General features: G+C 36.6%; 3 protein-coding genes across 8 annotated transcripts; all 3 read left to right on the top strand.

Moving 5' to 3' along the window:
• Positions 1–2,359: 2,359 nt before the first annotated feature.
• LOC149050193 (uncharacterized) lies at positions 2,360–4,783 on the top strand. Its single transcript, XM_089192234.1, has 6 exons — positions 2,360–2,801; positions 2,913–3,011; positions 3,296–3,409; positions 3,445–3,624; positions 3,978–4,085; positions 4,539–4,783. Exons 1-6 carry the CDS (start codon positions 2,454–2,456, stop codon positions 4,635–4,637), a joined length of 948 nt encoding a protein of 315 aa, XP_089048360.1. The 5' UTR covers positions 2,360–2,453; the 3' UTR covers positions 4,638–4,783.
• Positions 4,784–6,039: 1,256 nt separating this feature from the next.
• On the top strand, positions 6,040–11,002 carry LOC113667475 (uncharacterized). 3 transcript variants are annotated; one of them, XM_089196160.1, is made up of 6 exons: positions 6,040–7,428; positions 7,800–7,954; positions 8,083–8,181; positions 8,755–8,928; positions 9,317–9,424; positions 10,276–11,002. In XM_089196160.1, the coding sequence occupies exons 2-6, from the start codon at positions 7,802–7,804 to the stop codon at positions 10,375–10,377; spliced, it is 636 nt and encodes a 211-aa protein (XP_089052286.1). In that variant the 5' UTR covers positions 6,040–7,428; positions 7,800–7,801; the 3' UTR covers positions 10,378–11,002. The 3 variants fall into 3 exon arrangements, with proteins under 3 accessions (XP_089052286.1, XP_089052287.1, XP_027039093.2); XM_089196161.1 differs by having other exon boundaries at positions 7,378–7,513; XM_027183292.2 differs by lacking the exon at positions 6,040–7,428 and having other exon boundaries at positions 7,664–7,954.
• A 549-nt stretch (positions 11,003–11,551) lies between these two features.
• Positions 11,552–26,958, top strand: LOC113667497 (uncharacterized). Of its 4 annotated transcripts, none has more exons than XM_027183318.2 (6): positions 11,552–11,813; positions 22,470–22,606; positions 22,752–22,850; positions 23,884–24,057; positions 24,164–24,265; positions 25,423–26,958. In XM_027183318.2, exons 1-6 carry the CDS (start codon positions 11,801–11,803, stop codon positions 25,528–25,530), a joined length of 633 nt encoding a protein of 210 aa, XP_027039119.2. In that variant the 5' UTR covers positions 11,552–11,800; the 3' UTR covers positions 25,531–26,958. The 4 variants fall into 4 exon arrangements, with proteins under 4 accessions (XP_027039119.2, XP_089052285.1, XP_089052283.1 ...); XM_089196159.1 differs by lacking the exon at positions 11,552–11,813 and adding an exon at positions 16,052–16,242; XM_089196157.1 differs by lacking the exon at positions 11,552–11,813 and adding an exon at positions 16,877–17,386.
• The last annotated feature ends 809 nt before the right edge of the window (positions 26,959–27,767 follow it).

The following is a 27,767-nucleotide window of genomic DNA, read 5'->3' as shown; positions in this document are numbered from 1 at the left end:
TAAAGGTTAAGACACGGAAAAAATGACACAAATTTGGGATTAACAACAAAGAGTACTGCTTTGTTCTTGAAAAATCCGCCTATGTGTTTCGCCTATGTTTATAATAGTCATAATGCTTCACATCACGCTTTTGCTAGCGTTGTAACATAACATAAATTCACGATGTTACTTTTTGTGTTGCTGTTGTTATCAAGAAGGTCCAAGATCAGTCAAACAGCAAATAAAAACGTCGGAGAGGTTGTTTTTCTGTCTTTGAGGTACTCCTGAATATATATCTCTGATCATGCTCTGCCCACGATCCGAAGTTGTGGCTGTCTCGTTTGCTTTCATATACTGACTTGTTTCAAAAACCTTCCACAATGAGATACATGCGACTTCATAACGGTTTTTTTTTCATTCTAAAGAATGAATCACATTTCCATAACATTCTTTGCTGTTTTCATTCTTGGCGACTGACCATGCGTTGCATGTCTTTCAAAACGTCATGTCGACGACCACCAAGACCACCTAACTGCAATTTATTTTAACATTTTAATTTCAACTATATCGTGTCACGCTATTATTGTGTTTTTGATGGCTACGGGAAATATCTAGTTTTTGACTGCTGCAGTGACGTTTCAGCTCTTGGTAAGCGAGTTTGTTATTCTCGTAATGCTGCCTAAAATTGCGTGACGTGGACTCCGGCGAGTAACTGGAGTCAACGCGAAAACCTATTAATAGGGTCATACTGTAACAGGAAAAATAACGCGCATTTGACGTTATAATTTGGGTGGCACTCATTAAGACAAAAAGGTTCGATTGCGAAATTCAGAAGGAGAACTGATGCAAGAGAATATTTCTATTGCGGAGAAAGGAAGAAGAGATAAAGGAAAATATTTCATTTTTATTAAAAGGCGGATTTTCTATTAGCAGCGTTTTTCAATCATTGTTTCCCTTCTCTAATTCAAAAGATGACATAATAAAATTATGGCAAGAGGAGACTGAGTCTCACTTATAAACTATCTGCTCTTTACCGAACATTGTCTTACGAAAGATTTAACAATCGAAACACTTTCTCTGGTGCGTCTTACTAACCCCTAGAGTCACGATACCTGAGGTCATGACATGAAATGATATACATCTTTCGTCCTCTCACGCGGGACAGAATCAGGATGTCATATCACGTAAAATATCTCTCTATTGACCTTATAATCCAAAAGGCTGTCTGCGGAAAATTAATATTGGTCATTTGGGGTATTTCAAGATCGTTTCTTCATTTTAGCGTCATCCACATCGCCATAGGCTTTTGAGCAACAGAAACACGAATTGTAAACGCACACGTCGGGAACTGATGATTCATCTTTCTAGATTTAGAGAAATGACTTTGGCAAAAGCATTCAGTCGCCGGCCAACCAAACCCCTATCTGTTAAATACAACAGGTTTAGGCTATAACTTACTATACTAGACTGATCTTCCTCGGTAGATTGTGACATATGATATAATGCGTTTTATGTGGTCACTTCGGTTATTTCAGTTGTAAAGGAAAATTACCGCCCTGCTGCAACCATGAACTATTAATAGAATCTTTAAAGAAAGAGGATGTAAATGCGAGAAATTGCCGTGGATGACTTCAATAAGTAACTGAAAAAGGAAAAAGCCCGATAATTTCCGCATAACTTCCCGGACGTGTGCTAAACGTTTATAATCTACATTAAATACCTGGTAAAACCTTTCGCGGTAATGTTTTTGAAAATGAAGTCATTTTTAACAAATTAAATTACTTTACAAAACCTAATATAAGGTAGTTACGGTTTACAGATCTGAACGCGCTACAATGCCATTAGGGAGAGAGTCGGTTTTTACAGCCCTGATTTATTGCATAACCGAAGATACATAACAGACATACATAACTTTAACTGCTGTGACATGCGGGAACTTTTGACTAATTTTCCTAGAATACAGCAGAAGCTGAGGTGCGCACGGGAAACCACCCTGAGGAAAAAAACGGTAATAGAAATTAGAGCTTCCCCTTCGTTTTCTATAAAACGAATGATCAAGATGCATTCGAGTATCAAACTCTTCAGAAGACAACGTACTCACAAGAAACTTTAATTCTATTATATTCAACCATAATACAAAGGTAAGATATAATACCTATCGCTTCTTTCTGCTTGATCTAGGATTATTCATGAAGGATGAAAATTTGGAAAACAAGCGAATAATTTTGTTTGTTATCTGTATTCAGGTCTTAATCACAAAAAACTTGAATTGTCTAACAATCAAAAAGAACAAATTTCAAAACGAAGATGCTACTAAAATTTATCGAAGGACTGTGAGACTAAGTTTGACATAAACTCTTAGTTAAATATAACGTTTTCACTCAATTGGTGAGAAGCAAAAAAAAAATTAAGTACTGATATGAGTAAAAAGTTCAAATCCTTCAAGACCAACGTGGTAAACCAATATAAATACCATGGCTGACGAGATTTCATGTGAAACCCGTAAGAAATTTATAACTAACGAGGACGCAAACTTAGGTCAATATCTGTTCGTTCGGAGATCGAAAATTTTTGCCACAACAAGGAGTTCGTCGACTTTGACTAATAAAATTTTAAATTTCAGTGATTTCCTTAACAGTATCTTTTTTTCTAATTTCATCTTACCAGAGATGGAATTTTACAAGGTCCTTTTGGCTGTCACATTGATGACAACTACGCTGAGCTCAGTGGCTTTTACAGCTCCGTTAAGTTCACAAAGAAGCAATGCTGAATTTGTTATCAGACTCTTTCTGATGCCAACAAGAGCGAACGCTACCAAAGAGGTAGGAAATTTGAAAAAATCTACTTCTCGATTTAGTTTCTCTCTTACGTCCAATTGTTTCTTTGCAAACTAAGAATGAAGTTCATAACAATCTCATTCTTTCATTTTACAGATGTTAAACGTCTACAACTTCATAGCTTCGAACTGGATTCTCAAAGAGACACCCCTGGCTTTTGGAATGACTGACATACCCTCATGTTCTTCGAATCTGGTATGTAATATGAATACTTTTAAGGCCGATAATGATAGGTAATTAGTGCAAAGGTTGCGACTTATAGTTAACGACAATTACTAAACATCAATCTCAAAAGCTTCAAGGCCCATTATTCATTTCGAAGGGATTGTTTTTCGATATTCCCAGATCGTTTTCTATTAATGACACGACTCTAAACATTGGCATCAAAACATAAAACATTTGACAGAACTTGTGCCTCTGCAAGTCTCTTGTACTTAAATTAATATTAACAAATTGTGTCTATCATGTTTCCTTCGCAGAAAAAGCAACACAATCTTGCGATCGCTTACATCCAACTCCACTATTTCATGAGCCCACTTTACATGGCACACTCGTATGAGAAACGTGTGCCTCTGCAAGTCTCTTGTACTAAAATTAATACTAACAAATTGTGTCTATCATGTTTCCTTCGCAGAAAAAGCAACACAATCTTGCGATCGCTTACATCCAACTCCACTATTTCATGAGCCCACTTTACATGGCACACTCGTATGAGAAGCAAAAAGGATTTCAGCATCAGGAGTTGGCAAGAGCCATTCATGAAACCAGCTTTCACCTAAATTACACAGTGGGGAGTGTCGAAAACGAGGTATCATTCTTACGAAATTTTTGATTCGGAAATTAAGTAGAACGATTTAATATGATGATAATAACAAAATCATTTCTAGTGTATTACATCAGTAAACTCACAATACTCTCATAAAAATAGTTTTAAGCTTTCCTTTATCCGTCTTCTAGATTCTTGGTTTTGTTGAATCACAATTTACACTCACGGTTATCAAACTGGCTAATTTTTATTTTTTTTATCGGTTATTAAAACTAAAGAAGCTTAGACTGGACATTCGCTGAATTATCACATCGCACGGTTTAGCATTTTAAGGGTTATAGGCATTATTGAACAACAATAGTGACATAATGTAATAATTTACCTTAATTTTTTAGATAACGAAGATTGGATCTCGGCCACCCCAAGTTCCACATGAGTCAGAAGCAGTACTGGATCGTAAAACTCGCAAATACCTTCAGGCCCAGGTCAAAAATAATTTATTGGTACGTAAAGTATTCTTCCTTATCACTTCGCATAGAATCCTCTGAGTTGCCTTACATGCAAAATATTCTCCAAAGAATACCAATCCGAGCATGCAACATGCATGGAAAACAGAGGTAAAAAAGAAAGTCAAATCCTGATCTTCTCGCCTTCGAGATAAAGAAGACACCTTACTCAATAAAGCAATTTACACTAATCCAAAATTTGTGACGAAGCAAGATGCTCGGAGCCTGTATTCGTGCTTCAGAGTCAGTTTACTTCAATCACAATATTTCATATCCTCTTGACTACATACCATTTTTTTCACCCATTTTTGCGATGCTCTAAACCTCCGAGCTGATAATTCTCAGTCTCTTTCGAGTTAAGAATAGTTTCTCACGTTGCAGAAAAAGTGCAAGTTAGGTTTCTCTGAGTTTTGTAGAATCATAATCAGGGATATTATTTTCTTTTCACAGAGTCTTACGATCACTGATGATGTGGTGAAGAGTTACCGAAATTACGTCATCTTGTACACTCTGAAAGATGTCCTCGATAACGTGATGACTTGTCTGTAAAATGGTATCCGCTGAAAGCATGGACCACATTTCCCTCTGATGGAAGCATGGAACCTATCATTAATTACAGGACATCACAAGAAAATATTTAAATGAAATTTTATTTAAGAAGCGTAAAAAAGTAGTGCAACGATTCTTCTTTTTTGGGAAGAAAGTCCATTTATTTATATTGATATCGATGAGGAGTATTAAATGACTGTTACAATTGACCTTCAATAGAAGGAAACGATAAAGTCCATATTGAGATAAGTAGTGACTGACTGGAATCAGTGTATAAGTTAATCTGTTGCAGATTGAATAATGTTGATAAACCAATGTACGAGCGTGATGTTGTTAAATTAACAATAAAGCGTTGAAGAGAAACTGAAAATATTGTCTATTTTTGTCTACATATTCGTTTCCTGTTTATTGAATGACAAAAAAACAGTATTATTAAGCAGAACGTAGTAATCGAAGATGTGACTAAGTAAGACGTCCCTTGAGTTTGCGGGACTTTTTTTTTTTTAATAAACAAGTCTATAGGATACACATCCTTTAACGGTTGAAAGCTACACTGAAACGTTTATTTACGGTTTTTGATTTAGCCTTTGACCCCTAATGGGTCACTAGCATCTAATTTCTCCTAACTATATCATCTCTGAATCACACAATATGGTCACGAGAATAAAGAAAGGAAATGGTCACCATCTAAATAAGCGCTTGATTATTAAAGAAATTCTCCTTGTCAGCACTTAGGGAAATGTATAGAGAACAGTACTGAGAACATGTATACCGATCTTTGGGCATAAAGGGTTAAACTTTAGGCATTTGGATGCCTTAAACTATTTTTTTCTGAGATACAGAAAGTCTTCGACCTTCTCCTTTTCTTCCGAGACACTCAAAACATCTGTTAACAAGTGAAGGCTTTCACCCTTAATCCACCATGGAGGTTGGGAATTCTCTCAGTAAAGCTAGATCTTTGCTGTCTTAAGACATCGCCTTGAAGCCATTCAACCTTCAATAGATGGTTCTTGGCTTAGATTGTAACACAACAGAGTGTTGTTGAATCATGCGCGAATCATACCATCCTACATGATAGACGTTTCATATCCTCTACCGAGGGATTGATGCACTTCAAGATAACAATCTATTAACCATCCTTAGTATGACCCTGATTAAAAAATTACTCATAAAATTTACTTTCATTATTTTTTATTTTTATGCAGTTTATTTCAAATCAAGTGCAGTCTTACCACTTTTGGAAGTAATTTATTTATAAACTTTCTGTATTTAGTTCCACTTTTCTGAGCATCAATACACCAAAGGGCAATGGGTTTTTTTTTTTTTTTGGAACTTGATCACAGACAAGTTTTCAGACACGAACGCCAGGCGGAAGTTTTAACACTATTGCTTTGTAACTGATAAGGTCAAAGCATGTAACCTGAAGCTTTCGCATTCATCTTCTGATCTCTGTTGGCTTCTTGGCAAAACACCGTTCACCATTAGTCAACACAGGCTAAAAAAATCCTCTATGATAAACGTCTGGCTATAATTTCAATTGACTGAGGACATCTACTAGATATGTGCAGTTAATAATAGCCGTACGAAGCAGTTTCACCCTAACAGGTTCAGAGGACCACGAGATTCAAGTATTAGACAAACGGTCGTTTGTCAAGTTTGCAATAGACGGAAATCGATATTCTTACGGCAGTGGTCTTAGAAAGTATAATGGCTAGAACTGCATTTCCAAGCAGAGGATTCTGAAACAGTTTTTCGTGTCCGTTTGGAGGAAACCTTTGTTCAAGTGTGATAATCCACTGGTGTAGTTCCGTCGACTTCCGAGAAATCTCATTTCTGATAGCCGCGCTGACACAATACGTCGCAGTGCGTTCAAGGCCGTAAAAATCATTCAGTTTCGATCATTGGAGGATTCAAAAGAGGGCAAAATCTCCAAATTAAACAGTTACAAGTAACACTGATGCAGCACGTAAAGCGTCATTATGAATCAGTCCGGAATCGATCCATCGAGTGCTCGCCCATGGTTCCGATTGTCTATAAATTCATAACATCTAATACCTCATCATCCCTCAGATTACATTTCTTCGTCAGGCATGTACGCTGTAAACACCAGTTAATCTAGGTCTTTGTTTGACTTGCAGTACTTGATATCGCTTGAATGAAACGAAATATTACGAAAGTAATACGATACGAAAACAGGAAGAAACTGACACATCACAGAAATAGGATATTACTCCTGAATTTACTAGGAACAGAGTGACTCTGACTGTATGCTAGACGATTATAACTACACTGACTCTGTTAAATATAATTGTTGGGTGCGACAAATGGTTTCGATTACAAAAAATAGGGTCAAGATTTGACCTTCCGGTAAAAATTTCAATAAACTATTTCCAGACTCAATTCTGGAGATAACTTCCTAAGGGTTTAATATCGGAAGAGCCTTTTTGGATAGAGTCTGTGACCACTTTGAGATGCCGTGTTTATTCCTCGGCAAGTTGCTATATTTCGTATCAAGCAGTAGAGACGTATCACACAAAGAACATTGGATACTTCAGCAGGAACTGCCAATGATGTTTTTTCCAAAATACAAGATGATTTTCCGCGACGAGAAGGAAGATGTATTACGGGAATATCCCGGCAGGTCGACTCCCCTGAACAGAAGCAAATGTTGGATGGTTTCTCCCCGGCATTTGACAGAATAAATATGTGTCCGTCAGATATTTCAGGTAGGAGACACACACCACACTTCGCTTCAAACCATTGCATCCAGCACTGGACGAGACTGAAAGAGGTGAGTGATAGCTACTGCTTTGCCTCTGACCTGGACTAAGCAATTCATTCGTGTGAATATAGTTGCGCTCTCTTAAGGAAAGCAGGTATGGTACTTTACGCAGACAAATTATTTCGCTTTAAAGGACGTCATGGAAACCATACACAGAGGATTTTCTCATCACTATATATTAGGTCAAAGTATATCAAAGCACATCGAAATGAGTTTAACGAGAGGTAACAAAGGTTAAAAAGAATTCAGCTCTTCTCGTTTGTCTTATCATGTTTGAAAGGAAATGTCAATATAAAAGTTTGATGGTGTGTTTGAGTGTTTTTTTGGTATGCGTTTTACCGAATTTGTTAACCGTACCTTTTTAAATTTTAATTGACTAGATATGGAATGTTTCAAGGCCCTATACGTTACCATATTTATGGTAACTTTTCTGAGTTCAGCACCGTGGACAGCTCCGTTAAGATTGAAACCTAGTAACGCGGAAATTCTGATCAGACATCTTCTGATGCCAACACGAGCCAACACCACCAAGGAGGTAGGGAATCCTAAAAAATATTTTTCATTATATGGTCGTGATATACTTTAACTAAATTGATTCTGAGCTCTGAATGGCAATGACGTAACCAAAGAGTTGAGTAACTTTCTCTGTGTTTCATTCTACAGATGTTAACCGTCCATAAATTCATAGCTTCTAACTGGGATCTCAAGGAGACACCACTACGTTTTGGAGAGGCTCATACACAGATTTGCTCTTCGAATATGGTGATTTTAACATTCTTTAAACTTCTCCGTATTTCTTTCTATAAAAAAAAGAAGTTTTTCAGCTTGAATTGATACAACACGAGTTGCGGTGAAAACGCTTTGGTACAATTTACAGTGAGGCTGTTACTTAACTCCATGTCCTCCCCACACTATTTTTCCACCGTTCATAAATAATTAAAACACCATACTTGTTTACCGTACAAACCAATATAAAATTGGCACATGCTTTTGTAGGTCAAAACCTATTCAAATTTTGTTGTAAAAGAAAAAAAAAAGCATGTTTCAACTCCTGTTGCATCGTGGTACGCTATGTTCAAATAATCCCTTGCCTGCTTCATTTTGTTGTAGCATTTAGTAACTAAGTCCCTGCAGGCACCGTAAGAACCAACTGAAGGATGTCTTTCAAACAATCTCAACGAAACGTTTTTAATCGTCCTTACACGTTTTATACCGCGGTTCTCAAATCTGTTGGGTCTTTCCATAACTACCGATGAGACATTTGAATTAAAATAGTAATGAAGCTGGATAAAGACCTAAGGTTTGATTACTTTCTTCATATGTGTTCTGTCACAGAAAAAAAGTGACAGACTTTCTATCGCCCTCATCCAACTGCACAACTTTATTCGCCCATTGTACCTGGCGTACTCTTTGGAAGAATCAAAAGGATCTCAGCACAAGTCGCTAGCAAGAGCTCTCTGGGACACCAGCTCCCTGCTTAATTATACAGTTCAGAGTGTGAAAACTGAGGTAAGGTTTGCAAAGTTTGGCATTTAATTGTTTAAAACAATTTTGATTCTACATATTTCGATGGAACTATCAATCAAACATTTAGTTTCATCAACTTAAAAAACAAGTTATCTTTTAATGAACTTTAAATAATAAAAAATCTTGGTTCTCTATAGACTGTATGCCATTGAAAGAAACATTTGACAAAAAAAAGCTGAAAGTATTATAGAATAGTAATAGCCATAGCCGTTTCGTGGCTCGGTAAATATCTACTGTTAGCCATCGACACTGAGGTGAATATTTTTTAGTACCTTCAACGCTATCCACTGCCTTAATTTATGTTAAATACAAATTTATTCCACGTTTGATAATGGCAAACTCCTATTTTTCTTGTTTCACAAAATTTCAGATCCGTAGAAATGAGTATCAGATGCCTACTACTCAACATTTGTCAAAGGTGCAAATGAATCACTACACCCGCGATTACCTACAAGCAATGGTCGAACAGAATCGATTGGTAAGACAAATTTTTCCGTTTCTCGTATACACCTCACAAAAGAAATCTCGAGAATCGAAATACAAGAAATGAACTCAAAAGTGCTGTTTTATCGATTTTAATACGTAACAACATCCCTTCCATAGCGGAATAGTTCTAGAAGATTTGATTTACCAAACGAAAGTCAGTGAAAGTCAATTGACTCAATTCTGTCATAACACTGCTGAGTCTACCGGAGTTTTAAAAGTTTCAAGGGTATTTTTTAACACTTAACCCTTTTACTCCAAAGATTTTGTAAAGAAATTGTTTATACTGTACGCCGTGTATTGCTTAACTTTGGTTCTGAGAATCTAGCATAGGATCAAATGATTATCTTCTAGTAGACGCTTTTCTTTTTTCTCATCACTTTTCACTTTTCATGGATTTGTACTTCCTGACGGCTTTTACTTTGATCTGAGACACTGCAAATTCAAATAAGGTTAATGTCACCCTTGACGATTTTCCATCACGAGCCTTATGAACTATTTACGTTCTGCAGGCAAATTTAGTCGCAAGAGAAAAGAAAAGCCTCCTCCATGAAATAAAGGGAGTAATTTTTAAAGAAACTGTGTTACTGCGTCGGTTGGAGAATGTAACATGGTAATTTACGATTATAAACTGAGTTGATAATGTCAATTGGCCTTCGTTAAGAGTTTCAAAGCAGACCAGTGTTAACCAGAGCGAAGGGTTAAAGCTCGAAACGTCAGCTTTGAAAGTATTTACGGTGGTCAATTGACGTTATCAACTCAGTTGATAATACTAAATTATCCTCTTCCATGGAACTTCTTATAAAATAAGATTCCTAATATAGAGAGCGTTCTTTTTCTCATCAGAGTATAACGATCACTGAGGATGTGGTGGAAATCTATCGAAATTATGTCATCCTTTACACATTAAAAGACGTCATCCTTCACGATGTGTTGAGGTGTCTTTAACATAGTCGACGACTCACCGTCTGGTTGAAACATCGTTTTTCAAGGATACTGGAACATGAAGAATATCGTCGAATTTTATTTAATTACGGAATTGTTGAAATATATTTTACAGTAATTAGTTATTTATGAGGTTTGACTGGTAAATACTTATAATTCTATCGGTTGTTAACACTCAAAATTACGTTTGAAAAATCCTTAAGGTGCTCTTTTTTCTTAATGGCAGAGTTTGCCCTAAATCTTGTATGATTATTTGAGTCTAGAGTCATTTGGATATTTTTACCATCTGAAATTAAACCTTTCTTCGAATACCAATTCCTTGATAACACATCTGGATAATCAGTGACCTTAGTTTCACCTTTTAATGCTTATTCTGTCAGGGATTGAACGCATAATTGCGCCTCCGTGTTTCTAGATAACATTAATGATGTTGCATGAGTTACCCTTTGTAAGGGGAATTAAGTATTTCTCTTACTGATCAGTATCAGTGTTCTTGTTAATCTGTTACAGATTTAAGTCGATGATAAGCTTCTATAAATACCTTACTGTTACGTGATAAGCCGTTTCATTGAATTAAATCGAAGATAGCGGAGTTATGGAGGTATCAAAATTAAAAACAAAAAACCTATGTTTCGTGAAAATGATTTTCCTGTTCTCCTGAACAGATCACGCTGGTACGGTCGCAAATCAACACATGAATTTATTGCTATGACGAATCGCGGGAGGAGAGGTAAAATTCACCCCAAGCAAATTTGCCCCGATCGATGAGAAATGTTCAAGATTTATCTTGTACAATTATTCTTGCTTCAAACGGATCAACGGGAAAGGTATGCCTTCCAGCATACAACAGCCAATAAATTAGGTGAGCCGAGAGAGATTGGAAATGACTCCTTAAACCCCAGTCTATTTCAACTCTCGAGACTCTTGCTTTCCAGACGAGGAGCTTTCTCTTAGGCTTAACGAATTCTTGGCATAGTATTTAGTTCTAGTAGAACTGAGAATAAGTTGTGAATATGCTGACGGGCAAAACAAAGCGAAAGACTCTTTAAAACAGTAAAGAAGTTCAAATGATGACTATTTCGCACGTTTGACCAAAGGAAAAAAAAAAAAATGTAAGGATAGCATTCTTGTCACATCACGCGCCACCAGATGTGCACGTGTACAAAATTTGTACTTTGATCACTGTAGTAACTTTAACGCTGCCTCCACCTTCGCGCAAATTACGCCTAGGATCTCTTGTAATGTACTTTATTTCTCATAGTCCAGAAAAACGATGTCATGTCCTTGGAAATTGGTTGTTTTTGCAAGGAAAAAAACTGGATACGGGCCCCATGTCGACTTCCCACGGTATGAGAGAAGAGGTGCCACAGATTCTTCTGTCAGGAAGTAGTGTTATGTACCGTAGCGATGGGAAGAAGACTTTAGTATGGAATTAAAAGGTATTTACTACACATGCAATTGCTTAAAGTTGTATTTGATCTTGTTATAGGTATCTGTTCACTTTTTCTCACGTTTGAAAATCTTCCAGACTATGTATTGTCTGAGTCGCCACGCGTTTACTTGCTTTTGCTGTAAAACAAGCCTTATTGTTGAGTTCAGTCTATTGTGCTATTGTGAAATGACATATCGCCTACAATTCTCATCACTCACACGCAACCAGATGTAAGAAAATTAAGGCACGAAATGTTAAGAATAAAAAAATTGGCTCTCCTATTGCATGATTCTACATGAGTCAAGCAATTGAACGATAACCGTTCAATCGAATAATTCCATTACATGCCCATAAACAGACAGTAGAACGGATCGTAGCATTTACTATATTTATCTCATCATCAGACCATAGAGTAATATTTAAAGACTGTTTGGAAAACTTTGTGGCAAAATGCCCGGCAGCCGGGCACAGTGTTAAATGGACTAGAGGTCCAGATTTCAAGACATTCTCGCTGATTTTCTACTAAAAGACGTGAAAGGTTCTTTCAAACTTCTTTAGAGTATTAGGTGTTCGTCAAGATATGCCAAGAGGTTCCAAAATTTATGTGGGTTTTCTTACTTACGAACTTAACTAGCTGAGGTATACCATAAAATCGCTATGTTTCCGACTCAACAATGTAGTGGTTTCCACGTTGTGCACAAGAGTTGGATTTCGCCCACAGAAAGAAATCAAAGTAATTTTTGAGTCTTCCGCCATTTCGAAACAGTCATCAAAATTTTTCATTAGCTTTGCATGAGGTTCTCTTTAGTAATTCTGTGAGTATCTCAGAATAAAGGTATGCAGTCTAGTTAAGAATGCGCCTGACAATCTAATAAGTGTCGAGAGCCGAGAGCCGAGTAATTTCTTTTCAAAATTCGTCCTCTTCAACACCAAAATAATTTGTAGAAGCGCCCAGTATTTTTGAACAGATATCGAGTGCCCTGATAAGGTTTGCATGGAATGTTTTGTGGAAAATTTGGTCTATATTTGTGTCTAGCGGCTGAGGAAAAATTTCAGATTGTCGAGAATATTGCAATTATGAGGTATGCCTGATTGACATGCATGAAAACAACAAGATTTTTGAAGGAAATTTCGAAAAACATATCTGATTGCAAGGCGTATTTAGCCGCAGGGATTTTGCATGTTTTTAGTTACGCAAAACAGGAACCAAGAGTGTATTTAGGAGGCAGGAGCATATTTCTTATATAAACGAGATTCTACTGAATTATCTATTATACCAACGTACTAACAACTTGATTTATCTCCCGGGATTATCCAAGGAAAATTAATTCAAAACGCTTAACAGTAAAACGTCCTGTTCTCTCTCTCTGCTTAGTCGGTGAAGCAATTCTTCATCCCATTGTTTCCCTTAAGGTGATCCATTATTATTATTTTTTTTAAGTAGATCCGCACGAAAATTACAATTTCCTCTTATTTCTGACCAATTTTTTTGAAATGTTGGTTCAAGCCTAGTTAAAGATCCTCGCTTTAGTTGAATGGAACAGCACACCTGACACCCGACGAAGGACCGGAGCCAATATCGCCTTTAGCTTGAACTTGCAGTGACTGCACATTAATAAATGCGTTCCCTGGGTAGTAAAAAGGTACGATCTTCTTTTGACCAACCAAGGGAATAAATATATGACCATAGCTCAAAACTACTTAGGAAGGTTTTCTATAAATACATGTCGCATAAGAGTTGTTTGTTTCCTACACTGTAAATTCCATGACACTCGCGACACAGTTATCAACTGGTCCGTTATTTAATTCAAAAATTGCTTTACACATGGATGATAAATTTTCAGTTCCAAACAAGATTTTACTGAAGCAGATTTTATTGGAGTCAAAAATCCACATTAGCCAAAGTATTAGCTGGGCCGTACATGCAATGCAAGGGCATCATGACAAAACATAAGGCATTTGCCCCCTTGCATCATGCATTCTCAAGAAAAGTAGAAGATCGAACAGATTCGGACTGTTGAGAGATGGTTTTTAAATAAGTTGGACCATGAAAGTGAGCAAGTGACTGTTTCGTTCTAAAATAAATGCGATAAGGGCACTTGCATGAATTTGAGTTATTGCAGTAATTATGCTGTATTCATTCCACGACGATTTATCACATCCCAAATACTGGACAGTAATGTCCACTGAATAAAAAATTCGTCGTCGAGTACTGGTTTCGGTAACATATCTAAATATTTTACATCTACTGCGCCAACTATTTTATTATTCACTTTGCTATGGAAACTGTCTATATAATTAAACGTTTAAAGTGAAAAACCCCTAATTCAATTAAGAAAACGGCTAAGTGCCGATTCAAAAGAAAATACAGGAAAGAAGGGATTTCTGTAAATGAGGATATGGCGGAATGCCGGAAAACACCCGAAGTTGGCACTTATTTCATCAAATATCTGTAGAGTAGAGGTTCTAAAAAAATTCTTTAAAGAGAAATTTTTCACTGAAAGAGGGTATATTCTTACTAAAACTGAGATATATCTCATGAAATAAGATTCGATGTCTTCCACGAGTACGTGAGGGAATAAAGTCCGGTCTCTCATTAGTCCACCTGTCTATTGCGTCAAGCTACATTAAGGATCTGGAACGACAAAAATAGCAAACTAAAACTAGAAGCGTCAATACTAAATCTCTCCCCAATAAAAAATCTAAAATTAAGTCAAGAATCTAGGTCTCCAAAAATTTGAGTTGGAGCTGATTTCTTATATTCTGCCTGAAGGAAACTTATGCTTCTTAAAAACATAAAGTATGGTTATAGAATTCAGAAATGATCCAAAATAATTTTTGATGACTCATCAACCTTTTTTTCTACCAAACTTATCTTGGACTTCGGCATTTAAAAGTTTGAGTCAAAGCTTATTCATGGTATACTCTGATTACAAACAATGATTGAAGAAAGTACAAAATGGCGTGTGCATAATAAGAGGCGCGCACTTCTGAGAAAATATAAAAGAAATTTGCCAATTACTCTTGGATATGAAAATTACTAAAATATAAGATATTACATTAACTAGAATATAAAAATAAACTCCAAATTAATTCCAAAATACGTGCTCAGATCGACTACCATATAGTTACATCGGTTGAAGACATGAAAACAGCGTTTCTTTTTTTAAGTTTCATAACAGGATAAAAAGACACTATGTCTTATCTTGTTGATAACACTTTGAAAGTATCTAACGGCGTGCTTGAAGTGTAATGTAAACTTCCAAGTTTCTAAGGAGTGATTATCGAAAATGAGGACTCCCGAGTCCATTCTGTCGCAGAGAAAGCCCTCATCGGGATTGCAAAAAGAAAGCGATGCAATGTCCTTCGTTTATTTCAATTGCATGAAAAGTTACCTAGAATTCTATTAAGGTGGAGAGAAAACTTGTGTCTTTTGAAAACGCACTGGTTAAAAGAGAAAAAATTATCTCCGAGTACATATATTTTCGGGAAACTATTCAATTGTTGTGCTTATTTGCTTTGCAACTGAACGCCAACAGCCGAGCAGTGCGTCATGTGAGAAAGCACTGGCTATAGGTAAATATAGTTCTACTTTGGCTGCACGACGGATCATATTCCCAAGTCGCAAAAGCACTCATTATTTTTGCCTTGCTTTTTAACAAAGATCAGATTTGTCGATGAATCACCGAGAGAAAACTTCATGTGCATGTTGATTCCGAGGATGTTGAGGTTTCTTGTCGATTTGATTTCATGTTCATCTACGCCTTGAGCATGTAAAAGGAAGCGAAATTATACCTTTCCATCAATTTGTGTAATAAATTCGACAAATAGTGTGATTTCGTTTCTAGAACTTAGTAAGTTCTAGAGTTGTTTTGGCAGATTGAGATGCGAAATTGTAGAAATGACGGGTTTTGGAAGGGGAAATACGAGGTGAAAGGATAACCTTCGTTAGATCAGGATATGCCGCTTCTTCTCGTGGGTGGGGGAACGAGGTGACTTCAAATCGAGAAGAAAAAGGGAACAAAAAGCTTCAAGAATTATGATTTCAGCCACATACAGACACGATCTTTGTTCAAAAAGGAACAGAGTCCGTTAACATGCGACCAAGAAGATGAAGTCGGCGATTATCCAAATTGATTGGACAATAAGCGAGACTTGCCTGCAAGTTAAAGTTTTATGGAGATTCCATCACGTGCAGTTAGATTTCTAGGAAATCACATGAAAAGCGCGGCGCTTGTGCGAGTCATTCTTAGAACATTCAATGGGTGTTTAGTTGTCAAAGAATACGCTTGAGACAAAGGCTACAATAACTTACTTAACCAAGAATTATCAGTACCAAGAAAGAAGGGCTAAGGAAATAGTTGTTGTGCTCAACCGCTGATTCATTCGGATTCCGCTGTCATGTGGTAAAATTTCGATCATTCTTCAACTTCGCGGTAAGTCTCGTTGTTAGAATTATTATTTTCTATGACATTGCACGACAAGGCATGAGATCCCATGAGAATTTAGAAAACAGCAGCGACTCCTCTATTACAGAGGTACCACATAAGGAGTGCACACCAGCTTTGAGATAGTTTATACATGTGCGGGCTTTTCCGAGCTGAGATATCAAAAAAGGGACCACAACGTGCTAATTTCCTTTTCCAATAGTCCAATTTAACAGCAATTCAGATTCTATCATCATACTTCGTTCTCACGTTACTGGCTTGATAATATATTCAGAGATCCCCCATAAAGCTTCTCACTGTGCTGTCGACGAAATCCTAACTTAACACTCAAAAATAACCGAAATCTATGCTGCAATCAATGAGTTTGTGATGACAAACTGGCAGATTTTATTTATTTTCGTTTCCTCTCTTTGGATTGGCTTTCCAGCTAGTTAATTCATGCTTTCTGAAAAATGTCCATTACTTCTCGGTCCGTATTTTATTTCCCGTTTGCTTTTACGCAGCAAAGTTATCTCTCCGTATTTGAAAACAAAAATGCAAAACTTCCTTTTCTAATTATGGACAGGAATACAGGAAAACAGGAAACGTCTTAACAATTTGCACGAGCGCCACGAGGGTAATAAAGGGCTGTTTGATAATTGCTTTCCTTCCTTTTATTCAAATTGAGAGAAAACCCATGAATTTAAGGTTTTCTGCACGAAAAACAAAATTAGACGATTGAACTGAATGCTGAGTGGCGCAATGAGAGCCAGTCCATGTTGGGGGATAATAGATTTACATAATTATGAATCGGGCGAGCCAACCAGATGTGACGAACACACTAGTCGTCAGCAGTCCATAGTCCGTAGTCCATATTTTTATAAGAAGCGTCCTATAGTCAATGTGTACGAGTTCAATAAATCTCCAAGGTCAGCCTATATATTTTTCCTCTTTTTGGTTTGTAGAGAGCAGTTTACTTCAACTTTCATGGAATTACGTCTCCATCTAACAACTCCTAAGTTCACTGTCATATTTTTGAAAGTTAGTTTCTGTTTAGTTTCTGTTTACGTCGAAAGGAAAACACATCAAAGCGGACTCTTTTTCAGTTCCATGGTTGTCATTCTCAATACCGGTTTCAAAAAACGTAATTCAGGTGAGTCTATTTCCAGAGTTGCTCGGTTAGTGGGCATCCATGGAAGAAGAAGTGTTAATTTAACACTCCTAGTCGGTACAGTACACAGTCATAAGTATTACAAACAAGTCCTTCAGACTTTGAACATAAAATGTTTTAGTTTCACAGGGAATTTCGAAACCCAACAAGCTCATTTTAGTGCTTAAAGTGAATTAGTGTAATTCTATAGCCCATTCCAACGAAACAATTTAATGATTAGAGTAGTATTACTCAAATTATCATATATATATATATATATATATATATGTGTGTGTGTGTGTGTGTATATACATACATATATACATACACTTGATTTAAGTATCTCATCTTTTTTTCCTTTTTGGCTGATAACTTTTCTGATTTTACACACATATTTATCTTTTCGCCTAAAGGCAACTGTTGGGCGCGGTCAATGCTTGAGGCTGATTGGCCAAATAAACTTACAAATATGAACTTCTTGCTGCGTTAGTCGTAATTGGCGCATACGATGTTTTGGAATTACCGGCGTGGTTGGAGCATCGAAAAATATTTTTTTCAGGGCATTGAATTTCGTTCTTTTTAATCCGTTTTGCTAATCTAAAAAAAATCCTTCCCCAATTTTTTTCACATCGAAATAATCAATGCCCCTAATTGGTCTTTGGCCTTTGGCCTCTCTACCCTATCACAAACAGCTATTTTAAAGTTACTTTGACAAGTCGGGGCTATGTAGATCGCAAAAAAAAAAATCACTTGAAATATTGCGTATACTGTAAGTTGAAAAAGAATTATCCTTAAAAAAAATTTCCACTCGCGTGCTCTCCTCTTAAAATTGAAATCGTTTAAAGCCTTTCTAAGAGTTTATCTACGATTAACTGTAGTGTTGATGGACAGGTTTACAATAAAAAAAACATGTTTCTCTCTAAAGAAAACCTCTTGTGAATTTTCTAATTACCATAACTTCGTGGTAAATCAGTATTCTCGTCAGAAGTCTTACGTCTAATGAGATTGTAAGGTTTCAACAACATGAAGAGATTTCCTCAAAGTCTCGATGCGCCTTAGGTCAGGTGTCAGTTATCGAATAACATTTCTATTTATCGGCACCACGAGACCAAGCTAATAACGTTCAAATAACACACTGGGCTCAAGAAGCAATATCACAGCTAGTCTAATGCGACATCATGTTAATTCGACTTAGTGCAATTGATACAGTAATTCTCGTAGCTGTGCTTAATCCTTGTATATTCGGTATCTCCCGTGGTGATAAGTTGTGTCACGCCATGATTGAAACTGATCTTTCACCGACTAATGTTTTGCTAAGAGTGAGGCCATTAGCAGATTTAGAGATTAAAAGGGGTCACAACAGAAATAGATCACAGTTGCTATAAATGACCACTAATATTTCAAGACTCATTAGACGTCGTTTATATGATAATCGATCACAAAATTCCTCATGTTAAAGGAAGAATACCTTCAGGTGTTTGGTGGCCTAATACGTCGATAAATTTTCCCTCAAATGTCAAGTTTCATAAAGTTAAGCCTTTGGCAAATGATTTCCTGGTTTGAAGAGCGGTTGTAAACGGACCACTCTAGAACTGTCAAAGAAGCAGAACACGATTTGATGTTTGTTTCCAGAGCAAGAAAACGAACTGAGCTGGTTTACCACCATTGAGTCCCTGTTTTGTCTTCTTCAAATAAGAGACGATTTTTCTATAGGAGACTTCCGGAAACAGAATTCTGATATATAAGCAAACCGTAAAGTCTTTATACTTGAAAGTGACGCTCCCTAACTAGCGGTTCGACCACACTTCATTATTTTGCAAATCAAACTATGGATAAAACAAGGGCTGGTAAACCGACCTTCTTTTCAATTTATCATATTTTTAATAAGTCACAAAATGAAACAAAACACAACAAAGCTTACAAAAGGCTCTTCGACGAATCATAGCCAAGAGTACTCGCCGCAAAGTATACAATTCCTATATGGGCGTCGATGAAAGAACGCTTGCTAACTGTGCTTTATACTCATGAACTTTAGCCGTAGATTTGTATCAAGCATTTTGGTTGCGTACTAAGTGCGCTTCTGTTTTCATATATGAGCATATCTCTATGATAAGGAAATGGTCACTAGTTATTCATTGGTGTTTTTTTTTCCATTAACATATATGTAATTCGTGAAAAGGGGCTATACTTATGGGTAAGAGGTTACACTAATACTGTGAAAATTTTCAGAAAGACAGATGTTTTGAAACTAAATTTCTTCCCTGTTCAAATGCCGGTTAAAAGAAATATGTTTTTCTCGTGTGGATCTTGTGATCGATCATATTTCGGCCGTACATAAATCAAGGTCGGCCAACATCTTGTGAGCTTCTACCAAAAGCTAATAGCCGTGAGAAAAATCACAGAGAACAATTTGTTCTCTTGACCTTCACTGGTAAAAATGCGTGACGTGAAATCGAATAGTTATGATGCAAGCTTCAAAAGAGCCAGTTTCACAGGGTGCTAAAACTGAAACATGCTACTAAACGTATCATAATATATGGATTAGTCAACTGCAGTTTGCAAACCGAATATTTTGTGCTAAGAGAGGAAACGACCCCAGACATTCAACATCAATTCTTCCTTGCCCTTTGACCACTGGGCGTATACCTAGATGTGTAGTATACCTGTTGTTTTCATAGGAAAGTTGAATGTAGCTCGCTCGCGTTCGCCAGTACTGATACTGAATAAAGAAGGCTGTTCAAAACGAATGTCAAAAGGAAGTAAAGGCCTCCAAATTTTTGCGAAGAATCTCATTGATTCTGTGCTCTTCTGACTGCTTTTGTATTATACTAAACTGAATATTTAAATGGGACAGTTTGGTTTAAAAAACTTTTCTCCGAGTTAAAGTCTTCAAGCAAAGTGACCATACAGAGATTAGTAACCGTTGGAAACCGTTTATGTATTTGCTTTAAATAATCTTTTCTACCGATACAAAATTGTAACATCCATCGAGCAAGTTTGGTAGACTAGTGTGAACAGCCCAAATTATATACTTTTCTTTATAGATATCTATTGGTAAAAAATAAATAAATAAAAAAAAACCAGAAATAATGAACTCTAGGTTGATAACTTCAGGGAGAGAAATATTTAATACATTAATCATTAATTAATAAGAATTAGAGATTTGTCAACAAATGTAAAATCCTTTTCCAAAGAAGCAGTCGTCCGACAAGAACGCTATTCATTTCCTTAAGTATTAACCACATCTACGATGGTCCCATCTCATCGACATAAATTTCCTTGCACCTTTTCTATTCGAATGCTTGCGTGCAGTTTGTACGGCAACCAATTTTTCCAAGAAAACGCGTGAACATCATAGGACATACCTAACAACTTTCCCACATGTACTCATGTGATGTTAAGGGAGTTTTTGTTTTCATTTATTTACCACGGTCTATCAATAAAAATTCGAGGAATGCATCTTACGTCCCATGAAATATTATTTTTATAAATATTTGTTTTTCTCGCACGTGTTTATCGCTTTTTTGCTTACAAAACTTGTTCACCAGACCAAGTCCAGAACCCAGAATAAATCATGATGGCCATTATGGACACTTTTATCAACTAAAATTGGCAAAACCAAAAGAAAGAAAGGTACACTTTTGATTGATGACAAGAAATTGTTTATTAAATGGATGTTTAATTGCTTTTCCATCAGTTAATAACCAGACAGTCTAACAGTCAATGGGTCAACTGTCATACCGATGAACGTTGACCTGGTTGCACGTGAAAATTGTAATACGATGTTTACATATTTCGTTTTGTTTTCTTTTGAACTCGGGAAGCAAGTTAATCGGCAGTTTAGAGGTCTACAGGATGATACAAGCTCTTGCTTATATGATTTTACCTCCCGAAATTCCTTTTTGCCTCACACTGTGGAAAACGAGCACTTAGCTCCCCCAAAGTGACTTAATATGAGAGCGTGACAATCCTGGAACGTGAACAAGCTCCTCAATTCATAAATTGACAAAGTGAAATTACAGAAAAACTGACTGTTTCCAGAGATCATTATGCTTTGTTCTTATAATTTTTGCTTGATTATATTTAATTTACCTCACATTTCGTTGCTTCCTCGGTAAAAAGAACAAAGAGCACTCGAAGAATTAACTAGAAATGTGAAAAAATTCATAATAACAGTGTCATGGGATTAAGCGTCACGTCTGTAATATAAACGCGTCATTGCAAAAATATAAACATATAGATTATGATAAACTTTATGACCCCTCCCCTTCAAATTGTAACAAAACTGTCGATAAGTGTCAAAAAATAGATACATTGGTTTGAAATGCATTGCAACTTAAAAAAAAGTTGGTTTTGAGGTTTTTTACTTCCTAGTTTGGGTAAATTTTCCAAAGTGAAGAACGAAACAAGCTGAACTTTTGGCCGGTAATGTTAAAAAAAAAAAAAAAAAAAAAAAAGCTGCCTTTGAACCTTGTTGTTTTCCTTTTATATGCGTAAATATAGCGAGTGCTACTGCTCATTGATGATAAAAAATGGTCTAAATCCGCGTGACACCTAAAGTACAGAGGACTTCCAAAGAGCACAAGAGAGTAGCGTGACGGAAATCCTCTTGTTGTGAATCCTTAATCGAAAAAGTGATGGTAAACAGTGGCACGGTTTCTCATTCGCTTTTGTATAAACGACTGTCCATCAAGGTCCAATCGATTGTCATATGGGAGTTAAGTAAATGTAATAAGGACAGAACTTAATTCAACGCGATTCTCCTGCAGCAACGAACCTCAAAGGGATGGGTAAGCTATGACTACAACTTTGATTTGGAATTAGACGGGAAGGCAACGAAAATTATTACTAGAAAAAGTATTTAAAAAAGAATCGCTAGGTTCCGTAAAACATTTTCGTCAACATCTTAAAACGGAAGCTATTGAAAATCATTTTATCGCTTGTAATCCACTCGGTATCAACTCTCGCCCGCGCAATCTCGATAAGCTCTAATTAATTCCTTCAGTACTCCCGTAACGACGAAAAACAGTTACGAAAGTCAAATAAAATAATATAAATGTACGTTTTCTTCTCTCTACTCGTCTAGAAATGACCTACAATGTCCTGCTCGGTGCCATGATTATAACAGTATTAGGTTCAGTTGCTTCTACGACACACTTGAGTAGTACAAATGTGATTGTTAAAGCTATCCTGCAGCCAAAACGAATCAACGCTACTAAACAGGTGAGAAACGAAATACATAGATAAAGAGAAAAGGGAAAAAAAAGACTGAGGAAAATACATTTTTCCAATTGGAATAATTCTGTGATTAAGTTGAGTTGCCTGATCTTTGAAAACTGACATTCTTTCTCCTCCAAATATTTCTTAGATGTTAAACCTCTACCCTTGGATAAGAAACAACTGGGATCTTAAAGAGCCGGAATTTTATCTAGGACAAGAAATCACACCGTTATGCTCTGGCAATAAGGTGAGTATCGGTGGCTCTCCAACACAGGCCGTCAAGGGAAATAAAAAGAATTTTAACATGCTGTGTAATTCGCGCTTTTTGATTGGTCGGATCAAATTTGAAGTATGTGCATTTAGAGGCGTGCGTGCTTCGTCTTGCTCTAATGCACTTGGCTTATCGTCGCTTACGTCTTCAGCCCAAGCGCGCGCAGATCATGAGACAGGTTTTGCAATCTTTTACCATCTTTATGGAGTCTGTGATCTTCCTGACAGTACAATTTACGTCATAAACTGTTCAAAATTCAACTGAAACCACGAGCGAAGCGGGTGGTTTTCTCGCAAAAGCTTAAAAAATTGTTTGGAGAATAGTTTTATAACGTTGATAATGAGCTTTGACTGAAGCTCCTACATTCACAGACCAAACAAAAGCAACTTTAACACAGTCAAAGTAAGTGATAATATACGATAATGAAAATACTCGTGTTTGAATTTAAATCAATTGCCTCTCATTCAGAGGATGCAATTAGGCCGACTAAAAAGTCCAAAAACGACTTTTGAGGGAAAGGAAATGGACGGAAAAAAAATCACAATTCACTCTTAGAGGTGTCCAAAGTACAACTGACAACCACGTTTCCGTGTCGCGTGATGTGAAGTTCAAACTCAATAGTATTTTTATTGGCATCACTCACAAGGAGAGCGCCAAAATGTTCACCCTTAACGATAAATTTTTTGAGCACGTGAATACTCCAAAGGCTTACATTCAACTGAATTCACGCCAAATCGAGTTGTGTACTTAAGTGTTAAGCTTGTGGATTTTAGGTCATATACGTCTGTAGTTTTTTATATTTAGTATAAACATCGTAAGTAAAAACTAGTAGACATGAGGATTTTCTTAACGCGTGCATTGCTTGAAGAGAAGCATTCACGTAACTTCAAAATCTTGCGGAAAGATCTCATGCCTTTTATCTTATATCATGATCAGTAAAAATGTTGGTAACTCCTTAATCAGTATAAAACATTAAAAAATATCATTGGCATACTTTTTCGCACTGTAGACAAGAGAAGACAACCTCTTTATAGCGTACAAAAAGTTGTCCGGCTTCGTCCTCCCACTCACGATGGCATACACGTATGAAGAAACAAAAGGAAATCAGCACTATCAGTTAGCAAAGTTCCTCAAGGATACAAGCTGGTGGCTAAACAATACCTACATGGCCGTATATCATAACGTAAGAATACGATGAACTTAATAATTGTAGAGTTCCGTTCATATCCCTATATTCATTGATTATCGTTGGTAAGATGATTGTTTTGTTTTGTTTTTCTTTACTTTAGGTTTCGGGATTGCTTTTTCTCCCTCCTGATCAAAAGACAGAGGCAGAACTGGACGGATATACTAGAGTATTTCTACAAGCCCTCGTCAATGATAAACGTGTGGTATGTGGTGTATCTTCTTAAAAAACTAAATCGTCTTGCAAAACTAAATGTATATGCCCTATACACTCGGAACCGTGAACACTTATATAAATTCAAAGACTCCATGTCATTGTAAGATTAGGGACTTTGAGGAAAACACGATTGTGATGGCAACCGAAACGTGGCGAAACAAAGGTTCTGTCCGTAGAACAATAGCTCTACACGTGCGTTTTCAAACTTTGTACATTTCCTGGCCATCCGAAGCAAAACAACGTGGATTCATGAAAATTTTTGCGTTGTCTGAGAACGAGAACCTAGCCTCCGAAATTATTCACGTTTCTTTTCGAAATTAACCCCTTATTCAGGGGAGAAGGTGGTCGAAATACGCGTGAAATGCCTAAAAGATAGAAAGTTTATTTGTTCAGTATTGTTAAGCGTCCGTCGTGACATCTTAAACTCCCTACTGGGCTCTGCCGTATTACCTTGGGAACCCTTTAGAACTTGTCAGAAAGTTTTGATTGAGTGCAGGTTTGTTGACTGAGATTATTTTGTGAGCTATAATAATACCATAGTTCGCTCTTAACATAAACAAATTTCACGTAGATCTCGTCAAAAGTCAACCAGTAAAAAGCTAGGGCTAATTTTTGGTTAGAGGAATGGTAGGTGTGCAGTTGCTCAGATACTCGCATTGATCCAGAAACTCTATTTAGATCTTGTTTAAAACCATCAAACATCATGTCGATCGGCATGTTTGGAACATCAAAATGAAATTTTATGCAAGTCACAACATGAAATTTGGAGTGGATTTTGTCCAATAAGTTAAATCTTTAAAAATCGTTTGGAGTGTCAAATGAAATCATAAGGCGATCTTGTAAATGCCATCTCACTTAGATCGATTTGCTTAGAATATCGAAACAAAATCTTTGGAAATATCGTTTAATGAAAAGAAAACTTGTGTAAAAAATTTTAAGAAACGCCAATTTCGAGTGGACCTTGTTCAGCAAAATTAAATCTGTTATAAACCGAATCAAATCAAACGTAGATCTTGTTTATATGGATGAAATCCTACGCAAAACTTGCTTGGTAAAATGAAATCTGACTACAAATTTTTTTTCTTTCCCTCTGGTTTGCAACGAAGAAATCTAAAAGCCCTCTTCCATATTTATTCTTATCACCAGAGCCTGACGATTACTGATGACGTGGTTAAGACGTATCGAAACTATACTATCCTTTACACATTAAAAGATGTCATCCGTGAAGTTCTGTCTTGTTTCCAATTCATTTAATAGAGAAGTATGCTCCAGAAACCATATAATTTTTGACTCTGACATTTCAATGTATTCACTGAATTGCATTTCAAAAAGTAACAAAGGACACTACCATTTTGAACCCAGCCAGAGGATCTGGTCGCTTGACAGTGTGACCTGCAAAGTCTCACTCTTGGCGATCTGTTTCAACAACAAGAAGCTACACAAGAAGCCCCTCTTAACTCGAGTATCGATTCTCTTTTGTTATTTTTTTTTTTTTTTCTGCGATAACCAGAGCATCAGCTGTCCGTGAACAGCACGTTGTGGTTTCGCGTGTGCGGACAGGTTACAAAGCTTTTTACAAAATGGGGGCGTCCTTCATCGAACGTTGGGAGCTTTAAGGAAATTTTCAACTGGTTAAGTTACTCTGGAATCTGGAGAAGCAGTAACCAATATGGTTTCTGAAGCATACTTCTTCTATTCATCCAGTATGACAAATGTGGCATCGCCTTCTATAGAGTAGAAGCATGCCAAATATCTTCCCTATTTATCACTAAAACATAGACAAAAAATTTTACTTAAGGAAAAAAGGTAAAGTGTGTAAAATGAAAACGTTATTTATAAATATATAAATAGTTCGAAAGTTATTTATAGTTAGATACTATAGTTAAACTATAAGATATAAGAAGCTATGTATAGCCATATTGGCAAAAACACGTTTTCCACCCGCCTCTCGTTAATCTAACTCTCAGTCAAAAAAATCCATCTTTGAGCCCTTGATGACCAAGCGGTTTCAACAAACAATTATGTCTGCTGAAGAATCTTTTGAACCATAGTTAATAAAGTGCTGCAATGGTTGTGAAACCTGACAGAATTTTGATGTTGTATCGTTTTTTTTGGTTTTTGTGAACTGATCGGGCCAGCATTCAATACAGTTTCAATTATGTTGAGTTACCATTCAGAATTCTCATTAATGTATTGTTGTGGCGTCAGACAGCTTGACTTTTAAATTGTCGGTAATCTCAAAATATTTCTTGGCTTATTTAGGGTTTTCTGAATCAGAGTTTGCAAATTTTGATTCTGTCCCTGTATTTAGTCACACTGTGGAAACGCGAAGACAAAAGATCATGTGCACTCAGTGAGCTCTCAGCAAAACCAGCGGCTTTGTTCTCATTTTTTTTTTCTTGCCAGCTTTCATAACCGTTCAACTGAACCAACTAAGGTTCAATCGAAATCCAAAACTTGACTTATTTAAAAATACGTGGTTATATTCCTAACTTATTAACTAAGTTGTAACTTATAGGTGCCTGAAACAAGTTATCAAAATTAAAGAAAGACATTCTATTTTTGAAAATAAGTGTGTAATGGTAGAATTGTTACATATCGCGTTTTTGTAATATACTTGTACATGACCGAGTTTGTAACTGTCTGAGACAGTGAAGGGATATACAATACTCTTAAACAACACTGAAATGACTCATACTTGATTTAAAATTGTCTCAGAGGAACTTGGAAACTACATCAACGAAAGAAAGCTAGTGTTTTTACTGTTTAACCCTTTAACTCCCATGAGTGACCAAGACAAAATTCTTCTCATAACGTCAATGAAATATCAAGGGATTGTTAGCTGATCGAATATCAAATTCTCCATGCTAACAACGTGAGAACTGTATTGCAGACAGTAAGGAGAATTGCTGATGAGATCTTGGGAGTAAAAGGGTTAACGTATGGGACTGATCCTTATTCATCGCCTAGATGGGGGGGGAGGGGGGGTAGGAGAATTTTGGTTGTGTCAAGATAAAATCTATCCGATGACGCCATTAGTCCCCTTCCCTTCCCCCCACTGGTAGTCAATTTTCTCTTTCTATGCTTTTTCGAACGACGTCGCGTGTAGTGTATGTATCTTCGAAAATGGAAAATTCAATTATTGATAATTTTAAAGCTAAGATTGTTTTTTTTTTCTAGTATCTAGTTTCGATTTCACCTCCACGGTTTCAATTCACTAACTTCCTCGACGATGTTGCTGGGGCAGAAGATAGGATATTTAATCGGTTTTACTTTAAGCAAACCTGTTGTAGCCTAATATCCAATGAACTGGCAAACAATCACGCCACTTTACTAGCAAATCAGATCTTCCTCTCCTTCTAAGAGACGTAAGACGGTAGTCCTTCACATCCGCTTTTCACTTTTCACTTTTCATATTTCCGGTCAGAAGTGTTGTTCAATATTTTGACTCCTCCATGAACACCAACTATTTTCATATTCACGTAGAAAAT

Source organism: Pocillopora damicornis, chromosome 2 (genome assembly GCF_964200805.1).
Source record: "Pocillopora damicornis chromosome 2, jaPocDami1.2, whole genome shotgun sequence".
Taxonomy (NCBI): Eukaryota; Metazoa; Cnidaria; class Anthozoa; order Scleractinia; family Pocilloporidae; genus Pocillopora; species Pocillopora damicornis.
The sequence above is the reverse complement of the archived record's forward strand: the minus strand, read 5'-3'. Positions and strand labels throughout refer to the sequence as shown.